Below are 13996 nucleotides of genomic sequence, written 5' to 3'. Positions count from 1 at the left end.
TTCTGACCCACAAAACTGTGAGCAAAATAAAGTGGCTGTTTTAAGCCACTAAATTGAGAATGGTTTGTTATTCAATGATACATTAGTAGAACATGGATCAATTTCATACAAAAAATATGTATCTGATTAAAAATAGAAGAGTTCAAACCAATCCTCTACTAATTTGCAAATTAAATGACTTCAAAGAATCTGGTTCTAGGCAGTCTGTTTTTTATTATAGTGACATAACAAAAACTGCAACAGCATTTATGTCAGATATGCAAAAACACACTCTCAAAAAAAAATTGACAGTGTAATTTGAACCTTGACAGGTTTGAGCAGCTCTCTTATAAAACTTCCTCTCACTTGTCTATCCCTCCTTAAAATAAAATTGAGGCAACTTTGTGGCATCTCATACCCAGGTTAAGTATATGTGAAAATGATAAATTACTTTTTACTACAGAAGACTACTGTGTCCTCTAATCTGAGTGATTAATTTACATCCTGCTCAGTGGTTCACATGCAATTACTATTGTGAGTCCAATGAACCTGAACAAGACAGAATTGGCTAGCCATCTGTGTAAGCTCACTATATTTAGAAAAAGTATAGCAACCTCCAGGAAGCTTTAAAGTTTTAGTTCATTTTTCTCTCAATGACTTGTGCACCGTACATTGCATAACAAATTATAATACTGCTCCTTTGGACTACTGACTATTTGGAAACCATAGGACACAGCAGATAATGCTCATTAGAAAAGGTGAGATTAAAATGGTCATCTAAAAATGTCATTGTTGAAACCTATTGGCAGATTTTAATTACATTAGTGATTTTTTTATCTGCATGTAATCTGCTTAATTCTGTAATAGCAAAGTCAAATACAATGAAAAGCAGACACTTGCCTTTTAGACTGAATTGTGGGCTCCAAGCACTTGGTGAACCAAAAGTCTAAACAACCCTATTTCTTTAGAACGTGCTTTCCAAACTCTTCTCAATAAAATAGAATAAATATTTTGGCACCTGCATTAAGTACAGTCATGCATCTCTTAATGATGAGTCTACATTCTAAGAAATGTGTCTTTAGGCAATTTCATCATTGTTCGAATATCATAAAGTGTACTTACAGAAACCTAGATTGTAGAGCCTACTACACACCCAGGCTATGTTGCAGGGCCTATTACTCTTAGGCTACAAACACGTACATCATGTTGATGTACATATGTTGAATGTATACATACTGTACTGAATACTGTATGCAATTTGACACAATAGTATTTGTATATCTAAACACATCTAAACATGTACATCATGTACATCATGTTGATGTACATCATGTTGAATATATACATACTGTACTGAATACTGTATGCAATTTGACACAATAGTATTTGTATATCTAAACACATCTAAACATAGAAAACGTAATGATCTGCACTACACTGTTACTATAGCTACTAAGTCACTAGACAATAGGAATTTTTCAGCACCATCATAATCTTACGAGACCACCGTTGTATATATAATCTGTTGTTAATTGAAACCTTGTTATACAGCACAACTGTACATTCCCAATGCCTCTCCTTAATGAGAGGCCCATGGGACTAGACTTATGTTAGAGCATTGTTTTTATTAAGAAAAGAATATGAGCCATAGGAAATAGTACTCTTGTCAGGTTTTCATTGGATCATGCCATCCCAATTCTGACGCTTCTAGAATTCATTCAGACTTTTCCTGAAAAAAATCCTAGAAAGATTCACATGATGTTATTTAGTATGTAAAATAGGGAGTCTATAGATTAAGGGAAAATAACTTAGGTTTATGTTTTAATCAATTCAACTGAGTTGTATAAGATACAGCTGTGGCATTTCTTCTCAGTGCCATCACCAACAGTCTGAAAAACACATCGATTTAAAAGAGCACAGTCCCTAAGAAGAACAGTTAGTATTTATGCATTCAACAACATTTACTAAGGGGCTGCTATATTCCACACACTGCGTGAGACACCAGAAAGGCATAATAGACAAGATGCTCTCAGTTGGGCAAGGAGAAACAAGGAGAGACCAGGGCAGCTACAGGAGCACACAGAAGGCAGACATAGTTCAAAGAGTATTAAACACGAGACGGGCCAGGGTTCAGGCAGGGAAGAAGGAATAGCATACATGAGGAAAGCATCAGCCTGTTCAAAAACACAATATATTATCATAACAAGCAATATTTATCCACTCGCTGGTGGCCTGACTAATTTCTTGGGTAACTTTGAAACTGATGTACTTTGTCTCACCTAATTCAAGAAAAGCCCCCAACACAGTTGAGGTTTACACTCTTAGATACACCTAAGATAAATACATGTACTAAGAGTTTACCGAAGCTCATCCTAAGAGAGCATCCATGATCAGCTGAACCTTTAGAATCACAATTTTGATGGAGAGCCATCACTAAAGTTTAAGAAATGGAGAGGAGAGGTTGGAAGTGGCAAGAGATGATGCTAGAGAAATAAAGGCAGTCATGGGAGGCCTTCTGTGCTATTATTGTCCAATTAAACTTATGAAAACAAATCACTGTCAAAAAACAGTGCATGCAAGATGAACCAATGAATGAACTTGTAAGGTAATGAATATGTTAATTTGCTTGACTGTGGTAATTATTATACTATGTGTGTATATATATTAATATGTGTTTATATATATATATCTCAAACATATTATATACCTTAAATATGTATAATTTTTAAAAGATAAACCAATGAATAAATTCCACCATGAAGTACCTGACATTTCCTAAGCTCATTTCATTATTTTATTATTGAGAGAATCCACCCACCCTCTCCATATAAACAACCTGTATGCTTGCACAAATACACATGCTGCCCCTTCAAATCAGCAAACAACATCTGTCAAAGGGCACTTTAATGAGGAATTAAAATGTGCTTCCCACTGGTGCTGGGAGACCATGCACTCAAAGACCTGGTGAATCATTTTTGTTAAACTATAAACACAGAGGATGTAAGTCCAAAGTTTAATAGCCACACATGCCAGGGCCAGTGTACACCGGATCCCACCATGGCTCCTCACTCCAAGGGTCTGCAAAGCACAGCCCTGAGCCAGGCTGGGGCCTCATCTTTGTAGATTCACTTTCCATGGTACACAGGGGGTGATGGCAGATGGTGTTCTGCTTAAAATAACCCTTTCCACAGCCAAATCAAAGGACTACCACTGCCCTTAAAGCAGTCTGAACTTATACTTTGAGCTCTGTAGCATTTTGTCTGCAAATCAGGCAAAGGGGAATTCAGACACTAAAAGTGTATTTAAAGACCTGGTTGTGTTCCCCTCCATAAGCCTTCAGCCTCTGCCAGCCCAGTCCCTCTCCGGTCAAGGTTTCAGTGAAATCAGTAGACAACGCAGCAGGAACAAGTTTTTGAATCCACAGGATCCACTCTCATGTGAAGGTGTCCACCTACTGTGCCACACTAGATGCCTGCGATCAATTTTTAATTACAGCAGCAACAGCGATCGGGAGATAAAGCAAGCAACATGCTGAGATGCAACCAAGAGCCTGTTTATTACAATTTCAGTCCACCACAAGCCAGACTTGCGAAGAGTTGGGCCACAAATGATTCAACCAATCACAGCTCAGAAAGATATCCTTACCTCTGGGACGTTTTCTTATATTTCCTCCTGTAGGAAAAGAAGCATAAACACATATCAGAAAAGGGGCTGTGGCAAGCAGTGGGTAAGAAAGGGGTGACTTCAGCAGGGATGAGTATGGAGGTCAATCCTTCATAGGGGGCTCCCTCAGTGAAGCATATGGGTTTCAAAGCTTAGTGAGAAGTTGTATACAGACTCTACATCTTTACAGTTAAAAAATAGCACCCCAAGAGCTCAATGGCTCTGTCCCTATATTCTTCCCTTTCCCCTTTAAAAATACTGTATGTAGCATCTTGTCTGAGGTCAGGCTTTAAAGACAGCAAATCTCAGCCCTTCCGTTTACCAGGTCCATGGGGTTGATGCAAAGTAGGTGAGCAGAGGCTTGTACAGCATTACTTTTCTCTAGCACATACTAAACAGTCAATAATTATCAGTTATGTATAGTGTCACTTTTACTCCCAACATCAGCACTGAGGTGCCTTTTTAAATGTAAATGTGTAACCAAGCAGATAAACCATGAGATCAGAGGAAAGGTCTTCAGAGAATGAAGAAGTGGCCAAGGGACGATGACAAAAGTCTAGAAACAAACGGTGGAAGCAGCTTCAGGAACCTGTGAAGGGCTCAGTCCAGCACTTCCCCAGGAAGCAGGTGAGGCCCAGTGCCAGCCCACCTTTGCAACATACAGTGTCATTTAGTCTTGGGCCAATCTCTTGTGCATCAGCCTTCTTGACCTATCAAATGGAAATGATAACATCTGCCCTGACCATGTCACCTAGGTCATGGTGGCATCCAAGGGGAAAATGGCCACAAAAGGATGTTGTCCTGACATCCCAAAGTTCTTCGTGTTTGTGTCAATTTTATACACTCTGAAGAGTTTATCAAAAGGTTTTAATAGGCTCTTCATTGGGGAGGATTAGAGAAAAGGAAGTGCTGCGAAAGGAGAAAATTCCTAGTAACATCCCCAGGAAGGGCAACGCTTCCCAACTGCCCTAGTTCCACACCCGCATTCCCGTTACAGTCACTGCACCCAGGAAGCCAAGCCGCTGATTTGCTAACGGATAGCTGTACACCATGTGTGCTGTTTTCTTAATATGAAAGAAAGGTACAAAGGCTTCAAATTCTGATTACTACAGCCTTTGACATCTCTATTAAAATGAAAACACACACGGCAGTGTTAGGCGTTTAAGTGAAGGCAGCAGTGTGCCACACAGAACCTAGATGTGCTCCTATCTGTTTATCTGAAGGGAGATGCATCAGAATGACGAGGATTCCAGCATAGTAGGCTAATAGGTCACTTCTTTTATTTTTACTTTCATGAATTTTCCAAATTTTCTTTAAAGAATGAGCATTATTACAATTAGAAAAAAAATTATAAAAATATGCATATACATATACATAGTCACCTATACAGATATATATACACACCTAAGAATATCTACCGTGTTTCCCTGAAAATAAGACCTACCCATAAAATAAGCCCTAGCAGGATTTCTAAGCATTTGCATAATATAAGCCCTACCCCGAAAATAAGACCTAGTGATAGGCATGGCTACACAGCGTATTTGCACGACCTATGCATTTCCTGGTAGAGCAGTAAAGAAGACGAGTAGCCCTTCTCATCTGCCCCATCGTGACAGCTACTATCCCAGAGGTGACCAGAAAGGTGCGGGCAGCCCCACCAGCAAGGTCAGCTCCCCCTGTCAGGTCCTGGCCATCCTGTGCGTGCTGCAAGCTGAGACTCTGAGGGGAAAATAACACATCCCCTGAAAATAAGCCCTGGGGTGTCTTCTTGAGGAAAAATAAATATAAGACCCTGTCTTATTTTCGGGGAAACATGGTGTATATATATAGATAGATATTTACATGTTTGAATTATCTCACATATAATAAGGGAAGAAGATTAACTAACACGGTGGGTTAGGGCTTGGGCTGTAGAGCAAACTCCCTGTGTTCCAATCCTGGTTCTAGCACTTAGCTCTACAGTGTTGGACCAATCATTCAACCTCACTTAGCTTCAGTTTCTTTGTCTGTAAAGTGGGAATAATGAGAGCATCTCTCCAAAGACCTTGTTATGAGATTAAATGAGATAATTCACCTGAATGTCAGCTCCCCGAGGGCAGGTTCTTTGTGCGGTTTGCCTGTACCCTCTCCAAAAGCTGTGATGGATGTGCTTTGGTCATTCGCTCTCTAACACTTGGACCCTGTCACCAGCAACAGCTCACGCTCTCCAGGTAGTAGCCAAGGGCAGAGGTTTCACCCACAGGCATGGAGCACTGTGAGCTACGAGTGTGACCCCTGCCTTTCGCCTCGTTAGCATTGCAGTCTAATATACTGATCTAAGGAGCATCATGACCCATTGCGAGTGTGCAGGGACCAACGGCAAGAGGCAGTTGGGCCAGGCAGATGCCCCTGGCTTCTACTTAGAAGCCCAACTAATCCTATCAGCAGCAGGTACCTTCAGGAGTCAGAAGAAGACAACTTTTGCTACTGGCTTCCATTGAATTCTCCCAACATTTGCCAAAGGACTATAAAAAGGCACTGCTGGGAGTCCTGAAAGAATCAAAGATGGACAAAAATAAGAAAAAGCTTCATTTTGGCACCTACTAGTAATAAGCACTTAACATACATTGCTAATCCACCTAACTCTGTGAGATCCACCTTCTGAAAGAACTTGAATTATAGGAAAAAAGTTAAGACATGCACCTAAAGTGTTATCTTATGATAACAACAAATATAAGCAATGGCTCAAGGAAGCTTTGTGGCAGGGGTAGTCTGGATTGATGGGTGGGACTTCAACAGGGAGAACTGTGGAAGCACGCAGCAAGCAGGTAAGAAGGGCATGCCTAGTGGCCTCCAACCCACCCAGCAAGCAGGTAATATGGAGTGAGATAGCAGAAGGTAAGGCAGAAAAGTGCTAAGGACAGAGTTAAGCAGGAAAAGTAATAAAATGTATATATTTAGAAAAAGATGATACCTGGGTGGAGAGGGGTCACCTCTTGTGGGAAGCAGCATTATACACCCTCCTCTGTGCTCTTAGAGTATGCTGAAACCTACCACACTCCATCCTCTGTGGCGTTGCATCATCTCATGTCTGTGACTACGTGGAAAAACCACAGGGCTCTGTGATAGACCTGGTTTAAAACCCAACTTCACCCTTTCTAGCCATGAGACCTCAAGCAAGTTTTGTGCCAAATCAAGCTTTGCTTTCTGCATCTATAAAAATGGATGGAGTGATCTCAGATGAGATAATGTATTAAATTTGCCAGGTAATAATGTATTAAATTTGCCAGCTACCGCACCTGCCATGGAAAGAACATTTGCTCCTAGTTTTGGGTTTCTTGAGGTTAGGGGTCCCGTCACAAATCTGCCTATCTTATCCCAAGGGCTTGTACCTTGACTGGCACATGGTCAGCATGCAACAAATATCTGTTGGCTAAATAAATGAATTCTTTGCAGCTACCATCCATACCTGTCAAAAGATGGGTTGTGTATCTGGTAGACAAAGACAGGGAGACCAGAACTCTGATTTTCAGTCCAACTCACCTTCCTGACACTCCCTTCATAGATGCATTCCTGGCTTCATAAGTTGTAAAGTTTTCCTTTCCCATCTTGTCTCAATTACACACAGCCCCCAAACCAAGGCAAACTCATTCCAAATAGCATCATCGTACACTGGAGTTTGGAGGTCAGCACTCAAAGCACAAGAGCTAATGCAATTCCACAGAAATGACTCCACTCAAGAACCAACTCTCAGCTCATCTTGCCTGGACACGGTGGGTGAGGCCTGGCTGAGCCCTACTCATCCTTCAGTTCTCAGCTGAGACATTACTTCCTCCCAAAGATTTTCTAGGGCCTCCCACACTGGATAACGCTCCTTCTGTGTGTCCCATGGTGGCCAGAGCTTACTCACATCATTGCACTTTTGACTAGTAGTGGTTATGATCTGTTATGCTGATGGCAAGAATGATGGCTTGTCCACTATCTGCCAGTGTTTCTCCCTTGCCTAACACACAGTGCTTGCCAAATGGCAGCTGCCCAATGTGTTGTTGTTGAATGCATGAATGAATTTATTCAGAAATTGATTTTTATCTTTTTCCTTCTGTTTAACAGAGTGCTTTTTATTCTTTTTCCTTCTGTGTGACAATCATTTACTATGAGCAGCGAGGACATCTACCATGGCCATGGTTTCCTGCACATGGGAGGAAAGCAATGAGAGGAGGCTGGGGAGCTCATGACTGATGAGCAGCAACTCTGTTCCATACCCGTTACTCAAATTAACTCACTTAGACTCCTACAAACCCCGGGAGCTTTTATTCACTCTACACTTGACACAAGTGAGTCTGAGAGAGGTTAAATAACTTGCCTAAGGATACAGAAACTTAAAGTGGCTAAGACAGAAAGCAGATTCCGAAGCCTTCAAAGAAAACTGAGAAAATTATGCAAAAAAGTCAAAGGATTCCACCAGGAAACTCAGGCACCAGACAAAAACAAACAAAACCAATAACAATAAAACATACTGGGTTCTATGCATGCAAATGCAGGAAATGAGCTGGAAAAGGAACCCAGTTTATTCTTGGCCTTTTGTTTTTAAGAATTTCAAGAGAATTTATCCCTGACTCACAACCTGAAAGATAAAGGGAATATTTTTAAATGTTTTGTTTTGTTTTTCAAACTTACTTTAAATTTATAATTTTTTGAAACTTGAAACAAGGCAGCACAAATCTCAACATTCATGGAGCCAGACTGAGCTGATGGAGAAAGCAGAGAATAACCGGAAACTGCTGTGCTCTGAGGCCTGGCAAAGCTGGCAGCATGGGACAGGGAGGGAAGCCCGGGTCATGCCAGGGTGGAAGACAGGTCATCTTCGCAAGGCCAGGCTGAGGAAACCACCTCAGAGAAGGTCTAAAGTAGGGCTCTGCAAACTCCGCTTCCCAGGATGGGCCCCACCCTTTACACACACACACACACACACACACACACACACACACACACACACGCACGCACGCACACCCCACATGGGGCTTCATCTGTCTGTCCACTTTTGTTTTTTCAAGGAGAGGGATTACAGCATACTCCTTAAGATCACTTGCCTGGGCTCAATCCCTTCTCCAACTTACTGCATCCAATAAGCTGTGTAACCTTTAGCAACTTCTGTCACTTCTCCAACCACCAGTTTCCTCATCTGTAAAATGTGGGTAACGATCATACCCCCCCCCACAGGGTGATGTGAGAGTTAGGTGTAATGATGAATGAAAAGGATTTAGCACAATTCTGGGCATCCAGGAAATGTTCAAGAAAGAGTCAGCTACTGTGTTAAAAACAATAGTACTGAATAAATAATAATGGTATTATAATTTAATAGGTTTTATAATTTTGTTTGCAAAAGAAAAAGGCTTTCATTGATTAAAGGCAAGAAAAAATAAGGTTGAAGATTGCCTTTCTAGAATGGAAAAATTGAATGGTCCCCATTCTCCTTATCTTGGAACACATGAACCACAAAGAAAGCAGGTGCTAATCTCAGTTCTGCTAGGAGGAGGATGAGCTGATACCAAGCCCAGCTCTCCCCCATGCCCAAGGGACCCTGTGGTCTGTGCACCCTGCCACCCATTCCAGCTGTGTCCCACTTAACCTAGCAGAGCTACACACTTCCCTCGCATATCGAAGCTGGGCTACTGCTCAGAAGGTAGGAAAGAAGAAGATAAAACTGGGTGTTTATGAAGTGGATGTCATCATAATCCTCAGAAATAACTAAAATTATCTTTTAACAAAAATCCTTTTTATCAATAACTCCCTAAAAACTGAGCACAATGACTTGCTTACACAGCATCCCTAAGCACTCTCAAGAAGGTGTCACTCAATGCAGAGATAATCATGTGCTATAACTAGAATTATTAATTGACCCATACTCATTTAGCTCTTAAGCAAATTAAAAGACTACTGGTCTTCCCTGAAAATCAATGTCTGTTTGGGTCCAGAATGTGTCTATGGACCTGTGGATTTCCCAAGAGGTATCACATGGTGTGTGTATGTGTGCGTGTGCAGTCCATTTATATCTAGATGGTCACATTCTGACAAGGGGTTTCTGAGACAGGAGCATCACCAAAGGGCAAAGAGCACTGACCCCCAATATTTAAAAAGGTTCCCCACAGCTCTCCATGGCTGTGTCACCTAGCAGAGGCTTCTAAACCCAGAATTTCATTTTACGTGTCCTGCCCTCAGTCAGGGAGAAAAAGAATGAGATTAAGCAAGCCTACGTAGTAATTCCATCTACAGTAAGGATGGACCTGCCTAGTGGCAGAGTATAAACAAGCAGGAAACTGCAAGAAACAACAGTGAGGTGAAAGCAAGGATGCTCTCACGGAGCTTTATCTGTTTGTTGATGGCTAGGAGTTCCCAAAATACTGGGCACACCTGCAGTCCAATATTGAGTACTCCAAAGTCAAACGGATGATTTGGAAATCGCTTCTAATAGCCTAGATAAGTGCGAGTCAATTAAACATTGATGCTAAACCATGAAGCGCCTGGCAATCTTTCATTTTTTTAAAGTGAGTGTCTTTGAGCAAGAGCCATATGGGTGCTGCAATAATGAGGTTTATAAATAGGCTTAATATTCTAACAAGCTGGCTTTGAAGAACCAAAACTTGTACTCGCATTTTCTAGTTGACAGCAAGATACCTCCCAGTTGGGCACAAGAAGATTTTTCTGATATGGAAAGTTGAATATGCAACAACTGCACACATACAATGAGAATTCCAGCTCTGCCTTCTGTGTTTCCTGGGGTTTCTGGATAACAATGACTCACACTTCAAGTCGCATGGGATCCTGTCTCCACCCTTCCCTACAGAGACCACTGCTGCTGCCGACACACAGACAGCTTCGGGAGCTTGGTTCTCAGCTCTCAGCTCCCCCAAGGGAGAGGAAGTTGGAGGACAGGCTCAGAGAAAAACAAAGCGCACAGCAAGACTCAGACAGATAACTCCATGTTCTCACGAGTTTTCATCACATGTGTCTCACTTGTGGGAAAGTGGACTGAGATAAAATGCCACAAATAAGCATGAAGTGAGTGAGAAGGATCTTAACAATCATCTGATCCTCTGGTTTTGTTTTTCATTGGCATGCGGGGTGCAGACTGAACAGAAGTAAATATCACAAGGAACTTCTACTGAATTTGCTTACATCATTTGTATGAACTCATCTACACGTTGCTGAGAACGGAAAGCCTTTGTATTAAATTTCTTCTCATTCATACCGGTGATTTCATTTCCATGATGTATGTGCTAAAACCTAGATTTGCAAAGCTATTGATTGCTGGCGGTCTTTCCCATATTCTGAACAAGTAAATGCCAATGAGAAAATATATATAAACTTGTGATCTTCCAGCACCTTCCACGAGAATATTTAGAAGTAGGGAGAAAGATTACTAGAGAGAATGAAAGAATCTCTTCTCTTATTAGCTCAAATATTTAAGTGATGAGCTACAAAATGAAATTCCATGTGCACAGTGATGCTATTTTCCTGCTTAACCAAAGATCCATGGCAAGACAAAAAAAAAAAAGTAAAAATCATGAAATGACATTTTCACCTGGTATAGCCCGACCATTAGGAAAGAAACAAAAACAACCAACAAAACAAAGAAAACTTCTAGGTCTTCTGTTTGAAGGAAATTGTTCTACAGACTCTTGCTCTCTAGCCCTCTAAGAAAAGGAAGACCGCATTTAGGGACAGCAATCTCCCAAAGACACCAAACTCCAGAATGTTTAGCCAAAAGTGATGAGATCAAATTCAAATGAAGGAAGCCTTTGACAGTGTGCTTTGGGGGTGGGGATGGTGAATTCAAAGATTGGGAGGACACTGATTTGAAACAGAGCTGTAAATAAAGACAATCCATTCTTCACTCACTCCTGGGAGCAAGTGTGTTTCTATCCAGCACTGGCCAAGCAGTGGGAAGTGGAGAAAGCTTTGAGAGGAAGGTAACCTAATCCACACAACCCCCACAGGAAGCCCCACCTGGAACTGGACCAACTCACACAGCAAATCTAGGCTGTGTCCGGGGCTCCTGTGCTCCCACAGTGGCCCCTCTATTCATTGTTCTCCCTCCCCAGCCCCTCCTCTGCCTGCAGACAGCTGGCCAGGCACAGCATCCAAATCTCCTCTTCATGCCTGTTTCTCTCTTGAGCTTAGGTTAAAAATTCCAGCACTTTGATTACAAAGAGGCCCCAAATGGGACCCCTCCCCAAAGAAAGTTGAAATCTTCCTTTGGAAAGCAAGGGTTTTCAAGCAGGCCAAACTCTATTTCCTTCTCTCTAGCTAAAAATCCATTGCTTAATGCTAGGCAATGAGCTAATTTGGTAGCACCAATGAAAAAACAAGGAAAGGTTCCTAGAGAAAGAAAATACAAAGTAAATGTCATGCTTGTAGAAGTCCAAGTAGTATGTTTTTTGCATAAATGATTTATTCCTCTATTCACGTATTTACAACCACTTGCTGTGTTATAAGTACAGCAAAACTGTGTGGGTGGGAATGGAAGAGATTTTTGTGACCTCGTTCCTGGGAGCCTGGCTCCTATTTAAATAAACATCAATGAGAAAGGCTGAAAACAAAAATATCTCTTAATATCTGTGACAGCACTGCCAAAGTGGAGATAAATCCAAAGGATTAAGACAAAATCTCACCCTTCACAGGCATATCCCTGTAATTAGGGGAGGAGTAGTTTTTTTCAAATTCAATTATCCAGAGAGCTGCTTCAATTCTCTGCTGTGTTTTCTCCCTCTGTAGATTTAGCCAGAACAACAACTGCATCTTCTGCCAAATCTGACATCAATGACAGTCTAATTTTTCTAAGCCTTGCCTGTCCACTCCCAATAGTGTTCCTTCCCACTCTCCACTTTATGCCCTTCCTCCAAACTCTTATCAAAACCTACTCCTGGCAGAAAGCACCTGCCAGCCATTTACACTTTCAGGTGAATTTGGGTCAGTGTCATGGCTCCTTGGGAGCAGAAGTCTTTCCTATTTCCTCTAAAACCCTGTCTTGTAGTAGCACCATCTATGTAAGCCTCTCTGGACATTTATTCTGTAAATCTCAGCAATTTAAATATGGCAAAATGAAGCCATTGTCCAAAATACATGGGGGAAAAAAACAACTATCAGATGCATTTCTTGGGACCATTTTGAGTTCTTCTGTCAACCGAAATCAGTTGAGCATTGGAATTAAATTCTCCTGAGCTACAGTAACTACCTTCACTGAAACTGAAACTATGCCAAATTTCCCAGAAATGAGTGCTTTGAACAATTCTTTCTTTTTTTTTAACAAATGACTCATATCAGCTAGAGATTTTATAGACAGAATGGTAGTTCTAAACAACATTTATGATACCTGATTTATGATAATTAATCCTTATATTTCACCCATGAGATACACAGGACCCTATATATGAAAGTGTTTATATTATAGTTCCTCACAATTAGTAGACAAGGTTTCCAGTAGCAGTCACATGCATCAGTATACTAAATGTAATATACTTCTACAAAGGGGCTTAAAAAAAGATATTGAATGACTCCTCAGAGCCATTCTTAGACAAGAGTCAGACAGGTGGGCCGGGTGCGGTCCCTCACGCCTGTAATCCTAGCACTCTGGGAGGCCGAGGCAGGCTGATCACTCAAGGTCAGAAGTTCGAAACCAGACTGAGCAAGAGCGAGACTCCCGTCTCTACTAAAAATAGAAAGAAATTAATTGGCCAACTAAAAATATATAGAAAATATTAGCCAGGCATGGTGGCACATGCCTGTAGTCCCAGCTAATCGAGAGGCTGAGGCAGAGGGATTGCTTGAGCCCAGGAGTTTGAGGTTGCTGTGAGCTAGACTGACTCCACAGCACTCTAGCCCGAACAACAGAGTGAGACTCTGACTCAAAAAAAAAGTCAGATAGGTGGACAAAAACATGGTAGAATATTAGTCTGAATTTGAACTGCTCCTAAAACATACCTGGAAGGAGCTTTCAAAGATTAATCTTTCACTATCATATTTATTAGGAATGTCTATAGAAGGTTAAAAAAAAAAAAGTCCAGGTTATTTCGGACATTTTGATTGTTTGGAATCTAGATAAACATGAGTTCAATGCATTTGGATGCCCAATAATAACTTTCAGCCAAAATGCTTAATACATTCTCACACTGATTGTCTAAATTGTCACTCTGCTGGTGGCCTTGAAGGTAAGGAAAGCTATATTTTGTCAGAGTATTGTAGAGTCCTTGCAACAGGCCCTTGGGTGGAAGCAAAGGGAGAGAGGACCATCTTTGGAAGGCCTTAAAGAGCAGAAAAAGGGCGTGAATGAAGGGTAGACGTGGGTGGAGGGCAAGCGCCATGGCTGGAACTGTGG

At 41.3% G+C, this 13996-nt stretch overlaps 1 protein-coding gene across 5 annotated transcripts in view; it reads right to left on the bottom strand.

The window, feature by feature from the left end:
* The window catches only part of PDE1C (phosphodiesterase 1C), a 521012-nt gene that overhangs the window by 280835 nt on the left and 226181 nt on the right, over positions 1–13996 (bottom strand). For 2 of the 5 annotated variants that reach the window (XM_012779005.2, XM_076006324.1), the window contains exon 2: positions 3625–3651. The exons of the other annotated variants lie outside the window; for them this stretch is intronic. In XM_012779005.2, the coding sequence (XP_012634459.2) occupies positions 3625–3651 (27 nt within the window). The remainder of the gene's footprint in view (positions 1–3624; positions 3652–13996) is intronic. 5 annotated transcript variants of the gene reach the window in all.

This window comes from Microcebus murinus, chromosome 9, assembly GCF_040939455.1.
Source record: "Microcebus murinus isolate Inina chromosome 9, M.murinus_Inina_mat1.0, whole genome shotgun sequence".
NCBI classification, from domain to species: Eukaryota; Metazoa; Chordata; class Mammalia; order Primates; family Cheirogaleidae; genus Microcebus; species Microcebus murinus.
The sequence above is the reverse complement of the archived record's forward strand: the minus strand, read 5'-3'. Positions and strand labels throughout refer to the sequence as shown.